This window comes from Nomia melanderi, chromosome 10, assembly GCF_051020985.1.
Source record: "Nomia melanderi isolate GNS246 chromosome 10, iyNomMela1, whole genome shotgun sequence".
Classification (NCBI taxonomy): domain Eukaryota; kingdom Metazoa; phylum Arthropoda; class Insecta; order Hymenoptera; family Halictidae; genus Nomia; species Nomia melanderi.
Genome location: NC_135008.1, coordinates 16,300,185 through 16,316,849, shown reverse-complemented (window position 1 = coordinate 16,316,849; position 16,665 = coordinate 16,300,185). Strand labels below are relative to the sequence as shown.

The following is a 16,665-nucleotide window of genomic DNA, read 5'->3' as shown; positions in this document are numbered from 1 at the left end:
CATGACCGCTCTGGGAGGGGTGACGCTCGTGCCCATACCCACTCCGTCGAGAGTTACTCCCGTTCGGTAGGCGGCGGTGACGTTTCCATGCACACCTTGCCACCCGCTATTCACAGTTCCCCATGGGCGCTGAATGGCAGCCTTTCTGCCGTCGGCCTCCTTCTGCGTCATCGCCTCGTCGCAGAAGGAGGCCGCCGCTCGCCACGACCTCTCGCTTCCCAGCATTGCCCTAACTATTGTCGGAAGCGAGTGGTCTCCCCCTATCTCGTCTGTCAGTACTCTGCGCAGCGCTGCAAAGGCAGGGCACACTTGCAGCGTGTTCTGCGCCGAGTCCTCCTCTTCATGCTACATTGGTGGCAGACCGCTGTCGCTTCCTTCCCGATGCGACACAGGTTTGTTGATACCGAAGCAATCGTGTCCGGTGAATACCTGCGTCGTACGGTAGGTGAGCCTACCGAAACCTCTCCTTTACCACCTATCGGCAGTGTGGCTGGAGAGCCCCAAGGATTTATTCGCCGGTATGGGAACGTATCTTCCCACGCCATCTGGCTTGAACAAATCATCAGGCCCAAAGCCCGAAGCTCTCGACAACCTCCGGCCCCGTGAGCGCTGTCGAACCTGACCAGCGAAGCTCGTACGCCTATAAATATAGAAACACACTGCCGCCTGCAGCTCGAAGGGAAAGCGCGAATACAGACTCCTAGAGTTCGGCTCATCCTGACTAATTGCCTCAATCGTCGCAAATCTAATAACGCTATTTGTATTATAAATATTTTTTTGTAATTTGCGTACAACTATGTAAACAATTACAAAAGCGCACAAAATAACACGAAGAACATAGCATACTATGGTAAGCTAGTTAAATATTTAAATAATATAAACCTACTACATTATGCACTACTATTTACACTTTCATTCTTCCTCCGTCTTTAGTTCCGTTTATAGTATCGGTTTTCCATCGCAATTGCATATTTTCTGGGGAACAAACTCCTTCAAACGGTAATTGCGTCAAGTGTTGTCCCTTAGGATCCCGTATAACGTAACGATTTCTAACATCTTAAGAATTTGATACAGACCTCTAAATATAGATAATAATTTTTTACTTATAGCAGGTATAGCCGGTGTAGTCTACATTTTTAATAATGACGTAATTATCTATCACATGTTGAGTTGGGTATTTATGACGCTTATCCTAATAATTCTTGTTATATCTATTGCTTGTTTGTATCCTAACAACTGTTTTTTTTCTCTAATATTATTTAAATTTCGCTTATCTGAAATTTGTTCTTTTAAAATTATACGGAAATCATCACTAATTTTCCCTGTTTGGTTAATGCGAAATAACAGCCTGTATACTCGTAGTATCTCCTATCAAACAATTCACACTATTATTTAATGTATATTCTACATAAACTAACACTCGATTCCATGTACCAATAGTAAAGCTTAATTTTGACAATATTTGTGCAAGAGATTGATTTATTCTTTCTATTTGACCATTAGTGTGTGAAGTCGCCGTGGCTATTAAAATGTGCTGAATTCCTCACTCTGATACAAATTTTGTTGAACTTATTCTACGTAAAAGCACTACATCATACAATTTTATACATACCATTTTCCTCGGTTTACTATATATAGAAAAATAAAATTTTAAATATCGAACAATTTCATCTGCATTTGTTGTAACTGTTGGATAAAATTTAACTTTGGTGAGCCAATCTATAATTTCAAAAATATATTTCTGCCGATATCTAATACGTTCTGAAAGATCATAATAATCGATGCGAATACAGTAAAAAGGAACTGATCTTTTATCAGGGCACTGTAATGTTCCCCCAAATCGATTAGCAATAGTAAAATACGTGATACATTTTAAACATTATGTAACAAATTGTTTAATTTTTTCCTTTCTATCTGGAAACCAATAAACTGGAGATAAGTATTCAAGTGTTTTATTTACTCCTTAATATCCCATTTCTTCGTGGTTTGTTCTAATCATGTTTTCTTTTATTTATATTGGAACGTAAAATAATAATTTATTACTAACTTTCCTATAAACTAATCCGTTATTTAATTCGAAATACTTATTTTCTTCTTGCTGCAAGGCACCGTGTAATTGCTTAATTTGAAGATCTTGATGTTGTAAAATAGTTAAATTTTGCTCGAAACTATTTTCGAATTCAGGACTTAAGGCGTCAACACGTACTAATTTATTCCGTGACCTAGGTTCTAATATATATTGATAATTTTTAAGAGTGAGAAACCATTGCAAAATTTGTGGATTTACTTCCTTCCGTTCCAATGTCAATTTTAAACCCTGGAAATCGGTAACAATTTGGCCTGGAATTCCTTGTAAATAAATCCGAAAGCGTCCTAAAGAGTAAATTCTGGTCGAAGCCTCCAATTCAAAAGTGTGGTACTTGGCTTCTGTTTTGCTAATTCTTTTGCTAAAGTAACATACAGAGTGGAATTTCCCATCTATTTGTTTTTGCAATAATATAGATCCAAAACCATGGCAGATTGCATCGCAATGCAATTCCGTTTCGGCGGATGGAGAATAAAATGCCAAAATAGGATCAGACATTACTGTTTCCTTAAGACTTTCAAAAGATTTTATTGTTTCATCTTCCCGTCGATAACTTACTTTAGATTTTAATAGATCATATAACAGCTTTGCTTTTACTGTGAAATCTCTTATCAATTCTCTGAAATGAAATACTAGACCTAAAATCTATGATTCTCTATAATTTCTGGATACGAGATACTCGTAAACTGGTTGAATATTTTCTCAATTTGGTTTGTCTCTGGCTGCACTAATGCAATATCCCAAATAAATAATTCCTTGAAACAGAGAAGCACATATTTCCAGTTTCAATTCCAAACAGTTTTTAACTGCTATTGTAAGAACTTCTTTCAAAATTGATAAATTTTCATCGATCGTCTTTGCGACGATTAAAATATCTAAATAAATTAATATTTTCCTTTGGTCTAAGAGCTTTCGAAATATGGTGTTGATAAGATGCATGAAAAATAAAGGACCATTTGATAATCCGAATGGTTTACGGACATATTCAAACTGACTCATAAAGCTATCAAAGGCAATATATTTAATTGAATTCTCATTTAAGTAAACAAGATGAAAAGCATCTTTTAAATCTAACTGCGTAAAATAAATTTTATCTCACAATTCATCAATTTGATCATCTGTTCTAGAAATTGGAAAATGATACCTTAATTATATTTTATTTAGATTTCTGTAGTCTACAGCCATACAATACTGTCCAAATTTGTCCTTACTTTATACAATCGGGCTGCAATATTGTGATGTACTTGGACGAACAATTTTACGTTTTTCTTCATCTTTAATGATTTCCTCCATTACATTTCACTCACAATTAGATAATCGTTTTAGATTTTAATACAGTGTGTTACTGACGTGAAACAAGTCAGCCCGTAGGTCAAAAGAGCAGAGTGGCAAGCGGATTCGGCTGTACGCTCCATTTCAGTTCGCGACTCGGCCAGTAACAAAGATGTGTCGAAACTACATAATTCCACCACTACTATAATACTGAATTATCTAATTGTCTGATCAATAATCTCTTCCTCGGATTCTTCGGCTTCGGAAATTGTTGCCCCGTTGGTCGTTTTCAATAAACTGGAATTTGTTAAATGTTCACAAATTCACTTCGCAATATTTCAACTTGACCACTACAATCTAGCGTGAATATGTTGTAAATTCTCACCAAATCTCCAAAACTAATGTTTCCGTGGCCCAAGTGGTCTTCTGCGTCAATGCCGAGATATCCACGTTAAAATAAAAAGTTGACTTTGCTGATGCTTTCCTGAAATAATCGAAAATCAACGAAATTTCACCTATAGTCGTAATTTTCAGAATAACCGTTTTCACTACCAAAAAGTTACGAACTAGAACACTAATTGCACAAATTCAATCCCACTTTGCTATAACTATAGTACGCGTAAATGAAAAGTTAAAGTTAAAGTAGAATATTGATAAATTTAAGAAGTTACAAATCACACATAATGAAGGATCCTCGCCGTCTCGAGCGAGAATCACGAAGCGCACACGTCCTGAACCTAAACAAACAGGTGGCGGACCATGAACGTAAACTGAAGTATATAATATAAAATATTTCAAAATTCATTTCTATTGTGTAATAGGTAGTTAATTTTCATAAAGAATATTGTATCTGGTAACGGTTGCTAGTGTGTAATATGTTGTAAATCGGTCTTCAAAGAACACAAATTTCAGTGGAAATCTGCGTGCCAGATTGCGTAACAAAAGCACACATTTTTATGGGATCTTTTTGATGGAAATGACCTGTCTTGAATCGAAGATCCAGACAGCGGACAGCTCGGGCCACTTTTTTAACCTTGCCATCGCCAAACGTCATCAACTCTCAACAAACACAATTTTTCGCGTATCCGCCACCAACGAAGCGTTCTTCCTGCGCACCAGGAGTGCAGGTCACACATCTTGGTTTCGCTCATTCGCTACCCGAAACCGGCCATAATCAATTAGCAAAGATTCAGCGCAATCTTTGCGTACTGCAATCAAGTGGAATGTTCTGTAAATTCACACGATACAATTACATTGTTTCAAAAATCTAGTCGTAGTCATTGCACATCGCCTCATATTTGAATAAAGTTTTGTTCTTATTTGTTTAAATTGTGCCTTTCTTTTGCTCACACACGAAAATGGTTCCTCAAAACGATACAGAATCGGTGCAAAGAGACCAAGGCTCGAAATAATCTAACTATCACGAGGTGTAACAAGAGAAAATATCAATGCGCAACGTAAGAGACCAGCACCTCCGTGGCGTTCGTCACACGTTTCTGAGGCTCAACAGTTCACACCTTACGTAAATAAAATAAAATTTCGTATTTAAATTATGTAATGCATACTGTAATACATAAAAAGTTGATGAGTTCATTCTCTTAAATTTTATTTTCACTTTGTAAAAACAATTTGCAATTTGAATCCGTTAACGCTCACGGTACACTTACATCAATCCTATACGCAAATTTCGCATACGTTACCCCAGCACACCGACTGTTCTGTCCACCAGTTATAGCGTCCCTGCCTCGAAAATACAGTGTCGTATACACTCTGGATCAAGCCCGCAATGAAAGACAAGTACAATGAGAAGATTACAGTGTCGAGCCTACGGGAGGAAGAGGCACTTATAAGCTGAACTTATAAGCCGAATACATCCCAGTCCGACATCGTGACTCGGAGAATACTTATCACCCGAGTCTACTGCTGATAGCGTTTCTTCATAAGTTTTTTTTCCTTAAATCTATTATCACGCGTCATCTTACAATTAGTAATTCTGCGACCATCGTCTGTACTCGATCGTTCTCCAACGCGCCGCCATGAAGTTCGCGGTGTCCGTCGCGCTTTTCCTCTTCTGCATCCTATGTGTCATCAGGCAGTTGCAGTCTGCCAGGATTCTAGCGATCGTTCCAACACCTTCCTACAGTCATCAGATCCCGTACCGTCCACTGTGGTTAGAACTGAATAAACGAGGGCACGATGTCGTGCTCGTTACTGCGGATCCGATTCCGAACCTGGACCGGAAAAACTTTACGCAGATCAACGTTGGCCAGTCCTACAGTGACATAAGGAAGATCGACTTCATTAAGATGCGATTCGACAAAGTCAACTGGCTGACGTTCACCGAAGAATACTTAATCTCCTTGACCTATTCCTTTGCGGAGAACGTACTGAACAACACGGATATGAAAGGGTTGTATGCGCCTAACAGCAACGAGCATTTCGACGTTGTGCTAGCCGAATTGCTTTTTTCACCCGCTGTGTACGCCATTGCTCACAGATTCAACGCACCGTTGATAGGTACGTTTTAATTATGATTTAAGTAGATTAGTGTTTGGTTGAACAATGTGTACAAGGAAATTGAAAAGAACTGCGAACGCTGTGTTTTGAAAGATGAAATCAAAGAAAGTGCCCTAGAAAAAACAATAGTAGAGACGGGCATTGCTATTGTTATGTCTTTGGAATTCAGAGACGAAATGTGCGAGTCGTTGAAAATTATGGAAGAATTACGGAAACTTTGTTTACGTGTGTATCAATATCCGCGTATTAATTTTTTATATTATTTTGTCGAAATGTACTCTATATTTGATTTTATTAAAATTACATATTTTAGAAACTTATGAAATATTTGGTTCCACAGGCGTCCAATGAAAATATTTTTCTTCCTCTAAGCGCATGTACGTGCAATGTAAATACGTGTAATTACATATTACAACTTTTTGAACTGAATGAACGGATTTATAATAGTGATATACATATGTATTACGCATGCTTTTCAGTACACCTGCAAACTTATGACCATTAGCCTTTCTGACAACGTGGTTACACCTTGCAAACTCAGAAATTTCATGAATTTGCAATTTGATTGAAATCTACATTCACGCTTTGGTTCTACGAATAAGCTTTCGGTACTATCTTGAGATATTTAATGATTTCGAACCTCAAAAATACATATTCATTAAGTCCTGTTATCATATTTCAAACATTGTTTAAACGGTTTAGAAGAGATTTTCATGGCGTATGATTTGTGTGTCCCAAAGAGCTATCAGGTGTAATACCTTCTAGCTACAGTAGTTATTTAATTGATATTACAGATTCAGATACGATTTCACTGACGATATCCCAAACAAGATAAAAATTTCATCTTTTTTATTGACAGATACTTGCGTTTGTGTAAATTTCAGGAATCTTCCTGACATTCAATTGAATGGTGTCCTACGGTATTCATTTGCACTAACTTCACAGCTTTACGAAACTAAACAGATGAGTTGAAGCGAATGCTTTTACAAACAGAATGACGTGTTCTGTATCTAAAGTAGCAAGTTGAGACAAGCAAGGAACATACAATGTACAAACAAACAACTAACAGTTCTAACGATTGAATAGATTTCTTTGAAAGCTACAATTAACAATAGGTTCACGGAAAACGACAATTTGGCGGATATTGAATTTTCTAAACATTAATTCATAAAAGTTTTCGTCGATTTTGACTGATACAATTATACGAATATGTATGTGAATTCTGCTTTTGAAGCTCTCAGTCATGTTATGAATTTTTAGAGAAAAGCACAATCATATAATTTATCATTTCTTCCTGATGCATCTAGCTACACATTGATGTTTCCGGAAAAGTCTAAAAAATCGAAATTTCGAAAACTGACTCATACTCACCGAAAGCGGTCACAAAACGGGATTTTCAGGACTTCATTCACCCCTACTAATTTCCAAAATCTATATGAACCAACATCTATTTTTACAAGTACAATTAAATAAAGTGTCCAATAAATGTTCGTAAACCAAATGATAAGTGGTACAATCTTTATAATAATTGTTAAATATTCACTTTAAAGGGACACCGCATCGATGACCTTTGACTTCATATATACTGTTAGAGACTCGATTCTAAAAAAACATTTCCTATTAACATACTCGACGATCATTCCAGTTTTTCTATCATTCGTGAATATTTATGCAACAGTTGCTCTCGGAAGAGAAATTTTCGGAGCAAAAGGGTTTAGCGAGATTTATGGTATACGCAATATAAAATGCTGTTTCTGAGAAAGTGTCCTCAACGTTTTTAAACATTTGGCAAACAGATAGGTCCACAGATAGCTTTCCTACCAGTCGGCGAAGAACCAATCGGGCTCCTCCTTAGGAGACCGTGAGTAGTCGCGAGGAGTCCAGATAACGTACCGACAGGATTCGGGTAGATACACGTTTTAAAGTTATTACTCACGTCATTGTACAGTTCGCTATTACCTTTGCACCACGTAACAGACATATAGATAATTCTTGATAAATACACTCAAAACAAACACACATAGATGGTTATCCGCTACCACCATCCTTCTTACATTTACAAAATTTTCTTTAATACCATAAACTTAATGTTATGTATTTTGGGGCCATACTTAAGTTAAATGTAAGTTAAGTTGAGGTCTATTTTGATGTGTATTTAGACTTAGTAATGAATAAAAACAACTACAATTCATAATTATATACCTTATTACTAATAAAGATGCGGTGTATTACATATTCGGTATGAAATATTAAACAGCCTTACGTTTTTCTGAAGGTATCGCCGAACAACAGTTATCTATATATCAAAGCGATGTTCCGGATATTTTTCCCAAGAACACATTCCAAGGTCATTAAAATACGGTAAATGTAAACATCTCCAGTCTGTTGATAATTACCAAAGTTACTTAGAATGGTGTCATTAATAACATATAAATGTCAAGATCACCAGAATAAGGTCTTTTAAGTAAATAGTTAGTTAATAATTTCCCATACTTCAACGATGTTACACAGTATAAGAGTTGCAAATTTTAATGAGATATGAAAGCTGAACCAAACAAGGGCAAGAGTAAAACATACTAAACTATATATCAGTCTCTATAATCAGAATGTTTACACAATGAAATTATAATATAAAGCGATTTTACCCTTTTGTATGTCTTAAGGATTAAGTTCATTAGGGCTGCTTACACTCAATGAACATGCTCTCGGCGGACTTGTATTGCCATCGCACGAATACACCTGGGAAATGGAAGCGAACGTAGGAACGCATCAGCCATTTTGGAAAAGATTACAGAATTTCATAAATCTTCATCGCTATCTGTATGTTATTTACCGTGAAATATTTTCACAACAACAAAAATTAGCGGAAAAGTACTTCGAGAAGCCACTGCCTCCACTACTCGACATGCTGAAAAACACTAGCCTTATATTTGTCAATCAAGCCGATGCTATAACTCCGGCGCGACCGAAACTGGCAAACATGATCACGTTCACCTCTCCCCACGTCAATGAAAAAATGACACCGTTACCCCAGGTATGATTCTATTCACTTTACTGTGACAGTTATTATTATACTGCGGATCTTTATGCGATTTCAATATTATAATTAAATATTACACTTGGGATATAAGATATACCTTCTTGAATTGTGTGCATGAAGGGCAGTTTTGGGCTTTCATATTCTTCATAAATGCATAAGAACCTGTCGTCCAGTTGTTATCATCTCAACTGCCAAAATTCGAATAAGTAATACAGTAAATAATTATTTAGATCTGTTTATTAAAGATAGTTTCAGTTGCTTGTGTTCCGATTTCTCAGGAATATTTTTACATACCTCTGCAATTTCTTAAAATATAAATCAAGACTAAATGGAACAGAAAAATATATCACATTCCCGAAATAGGAACAATGCTTTAAGGCCGTACTTTATTAACAGACTAAAAAAATGCAATACTTAAAGTAATCCTCGATTTTTCATGTTCTGAAAGACTTCATTCATAAAGCACATGTTCAAATTGACATCCAATGTGAAACTTTGAATATTGATGATTCATTGTTCACAAATGTATGGAGATATTTGCCAAGAAAATTATTCAATTATTACGTTCAATCTCCATCTTAATCGTACCTAGCGCTAGTTTCTTGATAACGTCGAAAGCAAGTAATTATTCTCAATTCCTTGTGGTAGGATTTGAAACGCTTTTTGGATCAAGCGACTGCAGGATGCATCTACTTCAGCCTCGGCAGCAATGCCATGAGTTCGGACATGCCGAAAGAAACTATACAGGTTTTCCTCGATGTGTTCGATAAATTGCCCTACAAAGTTGTGTGGAAGTACGAGAAAGAGCCGCCAGTTAAACGTGACAATATCTTTTTCGGAAAATGGCTTCCCCAACAAAGTATTCTTGGTAAAATCTTATGTTGCAAGTAACTTGTAAATTCATGTTATATAGGCTTTAATTACTAATTATTAATCGCTATTCACTGTTGCACAGCACATCCCAATGTTAAGATGTTCATTTACCAAGGAGGTCTTCAAAGTACCGAAGAAGCGGTACATTTCACGGTACCGTTATTAGGATTTCCGGTAGTAGCAGATCAGGATTACCAGGTGCTTAGAATGGAAGCCCTTGGGGTCGCAATACGTTTAGAAATCACGACCATCACGAGAGAGAAATTGGAGGGGGCTATTCTAGAACTGATAAATAACAAACAGTGAGTATACATAGTATCTATAATACGCGTGGGATGTACATTTCACAATACAACTAACGAATGAATGACTTTATTGAAAAAATTTCGTTATTTTATTGTTTCTAAAAATGAAGTACGATCACATAAATATGAGACTGCCTTACAGTACGACCGTCTGTGGACAAAAGCACAAAATTCAACTATTCAGATGACGAAAATTCATGGTTACCAATGTGTTGATAAGTTGTCTCTGCAATACAGAATAATTTTTATTTCTATAATAAAAATGTTGTGAAACTAAATTCCGACTCTCTATTTATATAACATTGGACTCAAAACGCAAAATATCCATTGTCATTTAAAAAACTTCGTAATATTCCCATAACGTAAAACAGTATAACCACCGTATGCTTAGCTCTATATTGCACAACCATTGTCTAAAGGATTTTTTTGTATCCCTCATACCTTTAAGTTGTTGAGTTTTGTCGAGACAACGTGCGTCGTACCAAAGATTATCGAAGGTATTGACAAATTTATACATTGTACCAACTGTGAACTGTTTAAAGTATGTAGTGATTTATTGTGATAAATACTGTAAGTAAAGCTTGAGATAACTCCCTGTAATATACAACTTACTTCTAACCAAAGGAATGACAACGTGGCTTCGCATTTGAAGAATGACAGCTATGTTATATATTTTCATATTAAAAATAACAATCTGCACGTCAACAAAAAGTCTACTTTTATCTTTCCAGATACAAGGAAACAATGATCGAACTCAAAAAGACCGTGAACGATAACCCTCACGACATGGTAAAGCATCTAGCGTGGTGGACGGAATACGTGATCCGTCACAAAGGAGCCCCTCATTTTCGATCGACTTTGGCTGATCAACCGTGGTACCAACGCTGCGATATGGACATCGTGGTGTTCCTGACAATCGTAGCCGTTTTAGTAATTTCAAAAACGACCAGTATCATCGCGACACTAGTCGTGCGATCTTACAAACGTTATCGCCTGATGTCCACAAGAGGAAAGCGAAAAATGAATTAGCTATAAATGTGGTGAAACACTGTTATACCTACATAACATTCATGAATTGCCTTTGTCATGTGTTCTGCAGCGGAACATGCTGATCGTTTTAGTAGTTACAAAATATACGAATGTTACCAGAGTGCTCGACGTGTTTATAAGTTGATTTATACGTAGGACAAGGCAGAATTGTACAAATAACTGTTTAATAATAAAAACAATAAATATTTCATAATAAACTATACAATAGTAACTATTTAATATACCGTATTGATTTAATATACAAATATTCGTAACGTATACTTACTTACGTTATCCAACCTAATGAATACACAATTTATCTTGAAATTAGGTCATAATACATGTACGGGACATTGTAAAAAACTCTAATCTCTTGGAGGCATACGGGTTAACGTGCATGGTACACCTATTCCACTTGTGCACGTAAGCATTGCATACCTACCGAAATTTACCCCGACGCGTTAATTGACCCGCCTATCAATTAAAACGGCTCCGCTCCGATAATGCAGCGTCGTAAACACTCTGACTGAAGCATGAGAAGAAAAACGAGTACAATGAGAAGATTACAGTGTCGAGCATACGGGAGGAGGATGCACATCTAAACCGACCCGTGATACGCAGAATTAAAAGACATAAACGCCTATAGGCGATATATGACACAATACATCTGAGTCCGACGTCGTGACTCGGCAGTTATTAAGCAATAGATTCTATTACTGATAGCGCTCCTTCATAAAGCTCTTCTTCCGACAGTCTGCGGTAACGCATCGTCCTATGATCAGTAGTTCCGCGACCAGCGTCTGCAGTCGATCGTTCACTAACGTACCGCCATGAAGTTCACAGTGCCCGGTGCGCTTTTCCTCTTCTGCGTCCTATGTGTCATCAGGCAGTTGCAGTCTGCCAGGATTCTAGCTATCGTTCCAACGCCTTCCTACAGTCATCAGATCCCGTTCCGCCCATTATGGTTGGAACTCAATAAACGAGGTCACGACATCGTACTCGTTACTGCGAATCCAATTCCGAACCTGGATCGGAAGAACTTCACGCAGATCAACGTCGGCCAAAGCTACAGCGAGATCAGAAAACTTGACTTCATTAAGTCGCGGTTCGACAAAGTAGACTGCCTGACATTCATCAGAGAAACCTTCCTAGATATGGCCGGTGTTCTCACTGAAACCTTGCTGAACAACACGGATTTGAAACGGTTGTATGCTCCTAACAACAACGAGCATTTCGACGTTGTGCTGGTCGAGATGTTATTCACTCCTGCAGTGTACGCTTTCGCTCACAGGTTCAACGCGCCTATGATAGGTATATTTTAATTTTCACTTTAATAGATTACGGGTTGCTAAAACAGAAATGTAGCAGAAAATTGGAAGAATGTATTGCTAAAGTGATTACGTACATATTTTAGCAATTTAAGAAACATTTTTTTCTACTGGCATCTGGTGAAAATATATTTTCTTCTCGAAACATAGGTATTTGTACGTATACATGTTTAATAGTATATTAACAACTGTGAAAATGTAAAATTCCTTTAACGCACCAGCAAAATTTTGGCCAATTTAAGATTCAGTACCTCAATAGAAGTAGTAGTTGAGACACGTATCTATCACAAATGTGAATAAAAAATTCACAGAGGAAATCACAAGGAAAGTAAGAATTTTGTCCTTTTTATTTACAAGTACTTTTATTTGTAAAAATTTCAGCAATCTTCCTTACATGCAACTTGAAAATATGGTACGGTATCCACGTGTACTGACTTTAGTAGCATGAAACATATGTACACATTTCTTAAGATCAGTGATTATACGAATACAGCGACGCGTTCTTTATCTAAAGTAGCAGCTGAAGACAAGATACGAAGATACAATATACATTCAGTGTGCACGCATGATTAACGGTTCTAACGATTAGATAGATTTGGCTGAAATCTACCATTTACTCGAGTTATACGAAACTAGTTAATTTGGTGGATACAGAATATAATAATTAGTATCTCATACAAGTGTATGTCGATTTTAACTGATACGATTATAGAAAACATATCTGAAATCTGTTTTCAAAGCACTCAATTCTAAAGTGCGCTAGATTCGCAAATGTTCAGGATTTTAACAGGAAATCACAGTCAAATCGTATAATGTACCGCTCTTTCTTGAAGCATCCCTAAGCAACACGTGGTAGTGTCCGGAAACGTCTAAAAAATCGAACTTTTAAAACCACGGCCTGACCATCCGAAGAATATCTCGAAACGGCAGTCCAATTCTCAGGATATTCGGCAAGCCGAATAGTTTCAAGATCTCGAAATTTTCGGAACCTCACATAATTCTACTAAGTTGCAAAATCTACGTAAACTACCATCTATTGTTCTTGAAACTCTTACTGTCCTTCAACATTCTTAAATATTTGAAAAATATTTTTAGCATCATGTACTTTGTGCTTTGCATTTTTGGTAGTACATCTAAGGTAAACAAAAGTTAAATTGGCATTTGATTTGATGTGCATTTACACTTAGTTGTAAATAGGAATTATTACAACGGGTAATTACTTCACTTATTACTAAGAGAGATAGAGTATGTAATATTAAATATATTTTTATTAGTTCGGACATTATGACCAAACGACAGTTATATGGATAGAGGAAAGTTAGTCCGAATGGTGTTCTTAAGGCAACATTTCAAGGTCATTGAATTCGGCGAAATGTAAACACATATGTCTCTGAAAATAATTACCAAAACGTTAAAACCTTTTTTACGATTATCCTAAAGACTCCTGCAGAGACTATGTCCAAGCCACCGACACGATGTCTTCTAAAGTAGATAGTTAATTAATTATTTTCTATAGATCTCACACAATATAGGAACTGTTAATTGAAAGGTGATATGAAAGTTAGACGAAACAAAAGCGTGAGGGAAGTTATACTAAGTACATATTTCTCTCCACCTATAATAAAAATATCCTAACCATAAAATTATTAATTAAAACGATTTTATTCGTTTGTATGCTTTTAGGATTAAGCTCATTAGGGATGACTACACTCAATGAACATGCTCTCGGCGGCCTTGTATTGCCATCGCACGAATACACCTGGGAAGTGGAAGCGAACATAGGAACGCATCAGCCATTTTGGAAAAGATTACAGAATTTCATAAATCTGTATCGTACCATGTATATTTTGTACCGTGACCTATTTCCCCAGCAACAGAAATTAGCAGAAAAGTACTTCGAGAAGCCACCGCCTTCACTACTCGACATACTGAAGAACACCAGCCTTATATTTGTCAATCAAGCCGATGCTATAATTCCAGCTCGACCGAAACTGGCAAACATGATCACCTTTACCTCCTTCCACGTCAATGAAAAACTGGCTCCGTTGCCCCAGGTATGATTATGTTCATTTTACTGTGAGAGTTGTTATTATACTGCTCCCCTTTATGCGATTTCAGTATTAAAATCAAGTAATTCACGTTGAATAAGTGATATATCTTCTTGAATCGTGTGCGTCCAGCACAGATTTTCAGCTGTATATTCTCCAGAAATGCATAAGAATCCGTTGCCTAATTATAGTTATTGAATTGTTAAGTCTCGTGTGAGTGGGACAGTTAAATAAACATTTAGATCTATTTAATTTGGATAGTTTGTGTTGTTTACGTGGATTTCTCGACGGTATTTTTACATATTGATAAAACTCCTGAAATTATAAATCAGCAATTAAATAATAAAATAGTATATAATGTAATATAACGAAAAATATTTTTGAATAACATTCTAAGGAAATATAACACTTAAACTATGAACGTTTATGGTCCTCAATTAAGAAATTTAAGATGTTATTTGCATAAAAAACTCATACAATTATTACGTTCAATCCTTATCTTAATCGCACTATATTTCAACAGCCAGAAGTATGTTGCGCTGGTTTTTTTATAACAGCGAAAGAAGTAATTATTTTCAATTCCTTGTGGTAGGATTTGAAACGCTTCTTGGATCAAGCGACTGAAGGATGCATCTACTTCAGCCTCGGCAGCAACGCCATGAGTTCGGACATGCCGAAAGAAACTATACAGGTTTTCCTCGATGTGTTCGATAAATTGCCCTACAAAGTTGTGTGGAAGTACGAGAAAGAGCCGCCAGTCAAACGAGACAATATCTTTTTCGGAAAATGGCTTCCCCAACAAAGTATTCTTGGTAAAATCTCATTCTCCAAGTAACTTGTAAATTCATGTTATATAGGCTTTAATTACTAATTATTAATCGCTATTCACTGTTGCACAGCACATCCCAATGTGAAGATGTTCATTTACCAAGGAGGTCTGCAGAGTACGGAAGAAGCGGTACATTTCACGGTGCCGTTATTAGGTCTTCCAGTACTTGGGGATCAAGATTACCAAGTGCTTAGAATGGAAGCACTTCGGGTCGCGATACGTTTAGAAATCACGACCATCACAAGAGAAGATTTGGAGGGGGCAATTCTAGAACTGATAAATAACAAACAGTGAGTATACATAGTATATATAATACGCGTGATACGTACATTTTACAATACAACCAACGAATGAATGATTTTATTGGGAAAATACAGAGTGATAGCGGCATAGTTGTTCAAACTTTCATATTCTATAATGTCAAAGGATGAAAAACGATTACATGAATATGAGATCGAAACACCTTTCTTTTCTAAAGAATAAACACCTTTGAATTATGATGGAATATTAATGAATCTGTAGAACTTAGTTAACTAAAGATTTATTTCTTTTGACTTCAATAGACACTTATCTCCATCCTACCAAAGACAGTCGAGGGTTGTAATAACTGTATACTTCGTAAGAACTACGAAACATTTAAAATGTGAAGTGATTTACTGTAAAGTATACTGTCTATGAATATCAAGATAACAAGTTGTAACATAGAATTTACTTGTGACAAAATAAATGACAACAATGCTCAACTTGTTAAATATGGCAGCTATGTAGTATATTTTCGTATCAAAAAGAAAAATCTGTGCGACGACTACGGGTCTACTTGTCTCTTTCCAGATACAAGGAAAGAATGATCGAACTCAAAAAGAGAGTGAACGACAACCCTCACGACATGGTAAAGCATCTAGCGTGGTGGACGGAATACGTGATCCGTCACAAAGGAGCCCCTCATTTTCGATCGACTTTGGCTGATCAACCGTGGTACCAACGCTGCGATATGGACATCGTGGTGTTCCTGACTATCGTAGCCGTTTTAGTAATTTCAAAAACGACCAGTATCATCGCGACACTAGTCGTGCGATCTTACAAACGCTATCAGCTGATGGCAACAACAAAAAAGCGAAAAATTAATTAGCTTTAAATTGGAGAAACAGTGTTGTACCTATATACGATTTATAAATTATGCTTGTCATGTGTTTTGCAGCGGAACATGCCGATCGTTTTAGTAGTCATTGAATGTACGAAGGTTACCAGAATGCTCGACGTGTTTATAAATTAATTTATACGCAGGACAAGCCAGAATTATACGAATAACATAAACATGTTAGCGTACTAATAATTTAA

At 36.5% G+C, this 16,665-nt stretch overlaps 1 protein-coding gene across 1 annotated transcript; it reads left to right on the top strand.

Moving 5' to 3' along the window:
• The first annotated feature begins 5,178 nt into the window (after positions 1-5,178).
• On the top strand, positions 5,179-16,456 carry LOC116428823 (uncharacterized). The gene is made up of 11 exons (XM_076371548.1): positions 5,179-5,875; positions 8,539-8,909; positions 9,564-9,783; positions 9,871-10,090; positions 10,825-11,121; positions 11,876-11,881; positions 11,943-12,433; positions 14,134-14,504; positions 15,091-15,310; positions 15,398-15,617; positions 16,159-16,456. Exons 1-11 carry the CDS (start codon positions 5,395-5,397, stop codon positions 16,454-16,456), a joined length of 3,195 nt encoding a protein of 1,064 aa, XP_076227663.1. The 5' UTR covers positions 5,179-5,394.
• Positions 16,457-16,665: the final 209 nt, after the last annotated feature.

What these genes read in the sequence shown, in the direction of transcription:
- LOC116428823 (XM_076371548.1), top strand. Translation starts at nt 5,395, where the DNA reads ATGAAGTTCGCGGTGTCCGTCGCGCTTTTCCTCTTCTGCATCCTATGT. An exon ending in AAATGACACCGTTACCCCAG is followed by an intron (nt 8,910 to 9,563) that starts GTATGATTCTAT and finishes TCCTTGTGGTAG; the next exon opens with GATTTGAAACGCTTTTTGGA. An exon ending in TCCCCAACAAAGTATTCTTG is followed by an intron (nt 9,784 to 9,870) that starts GTAAAATCTTAT and finishes ACTGTTGCACAG; the next exon opens with CACATCCCAATGTTAAGATG.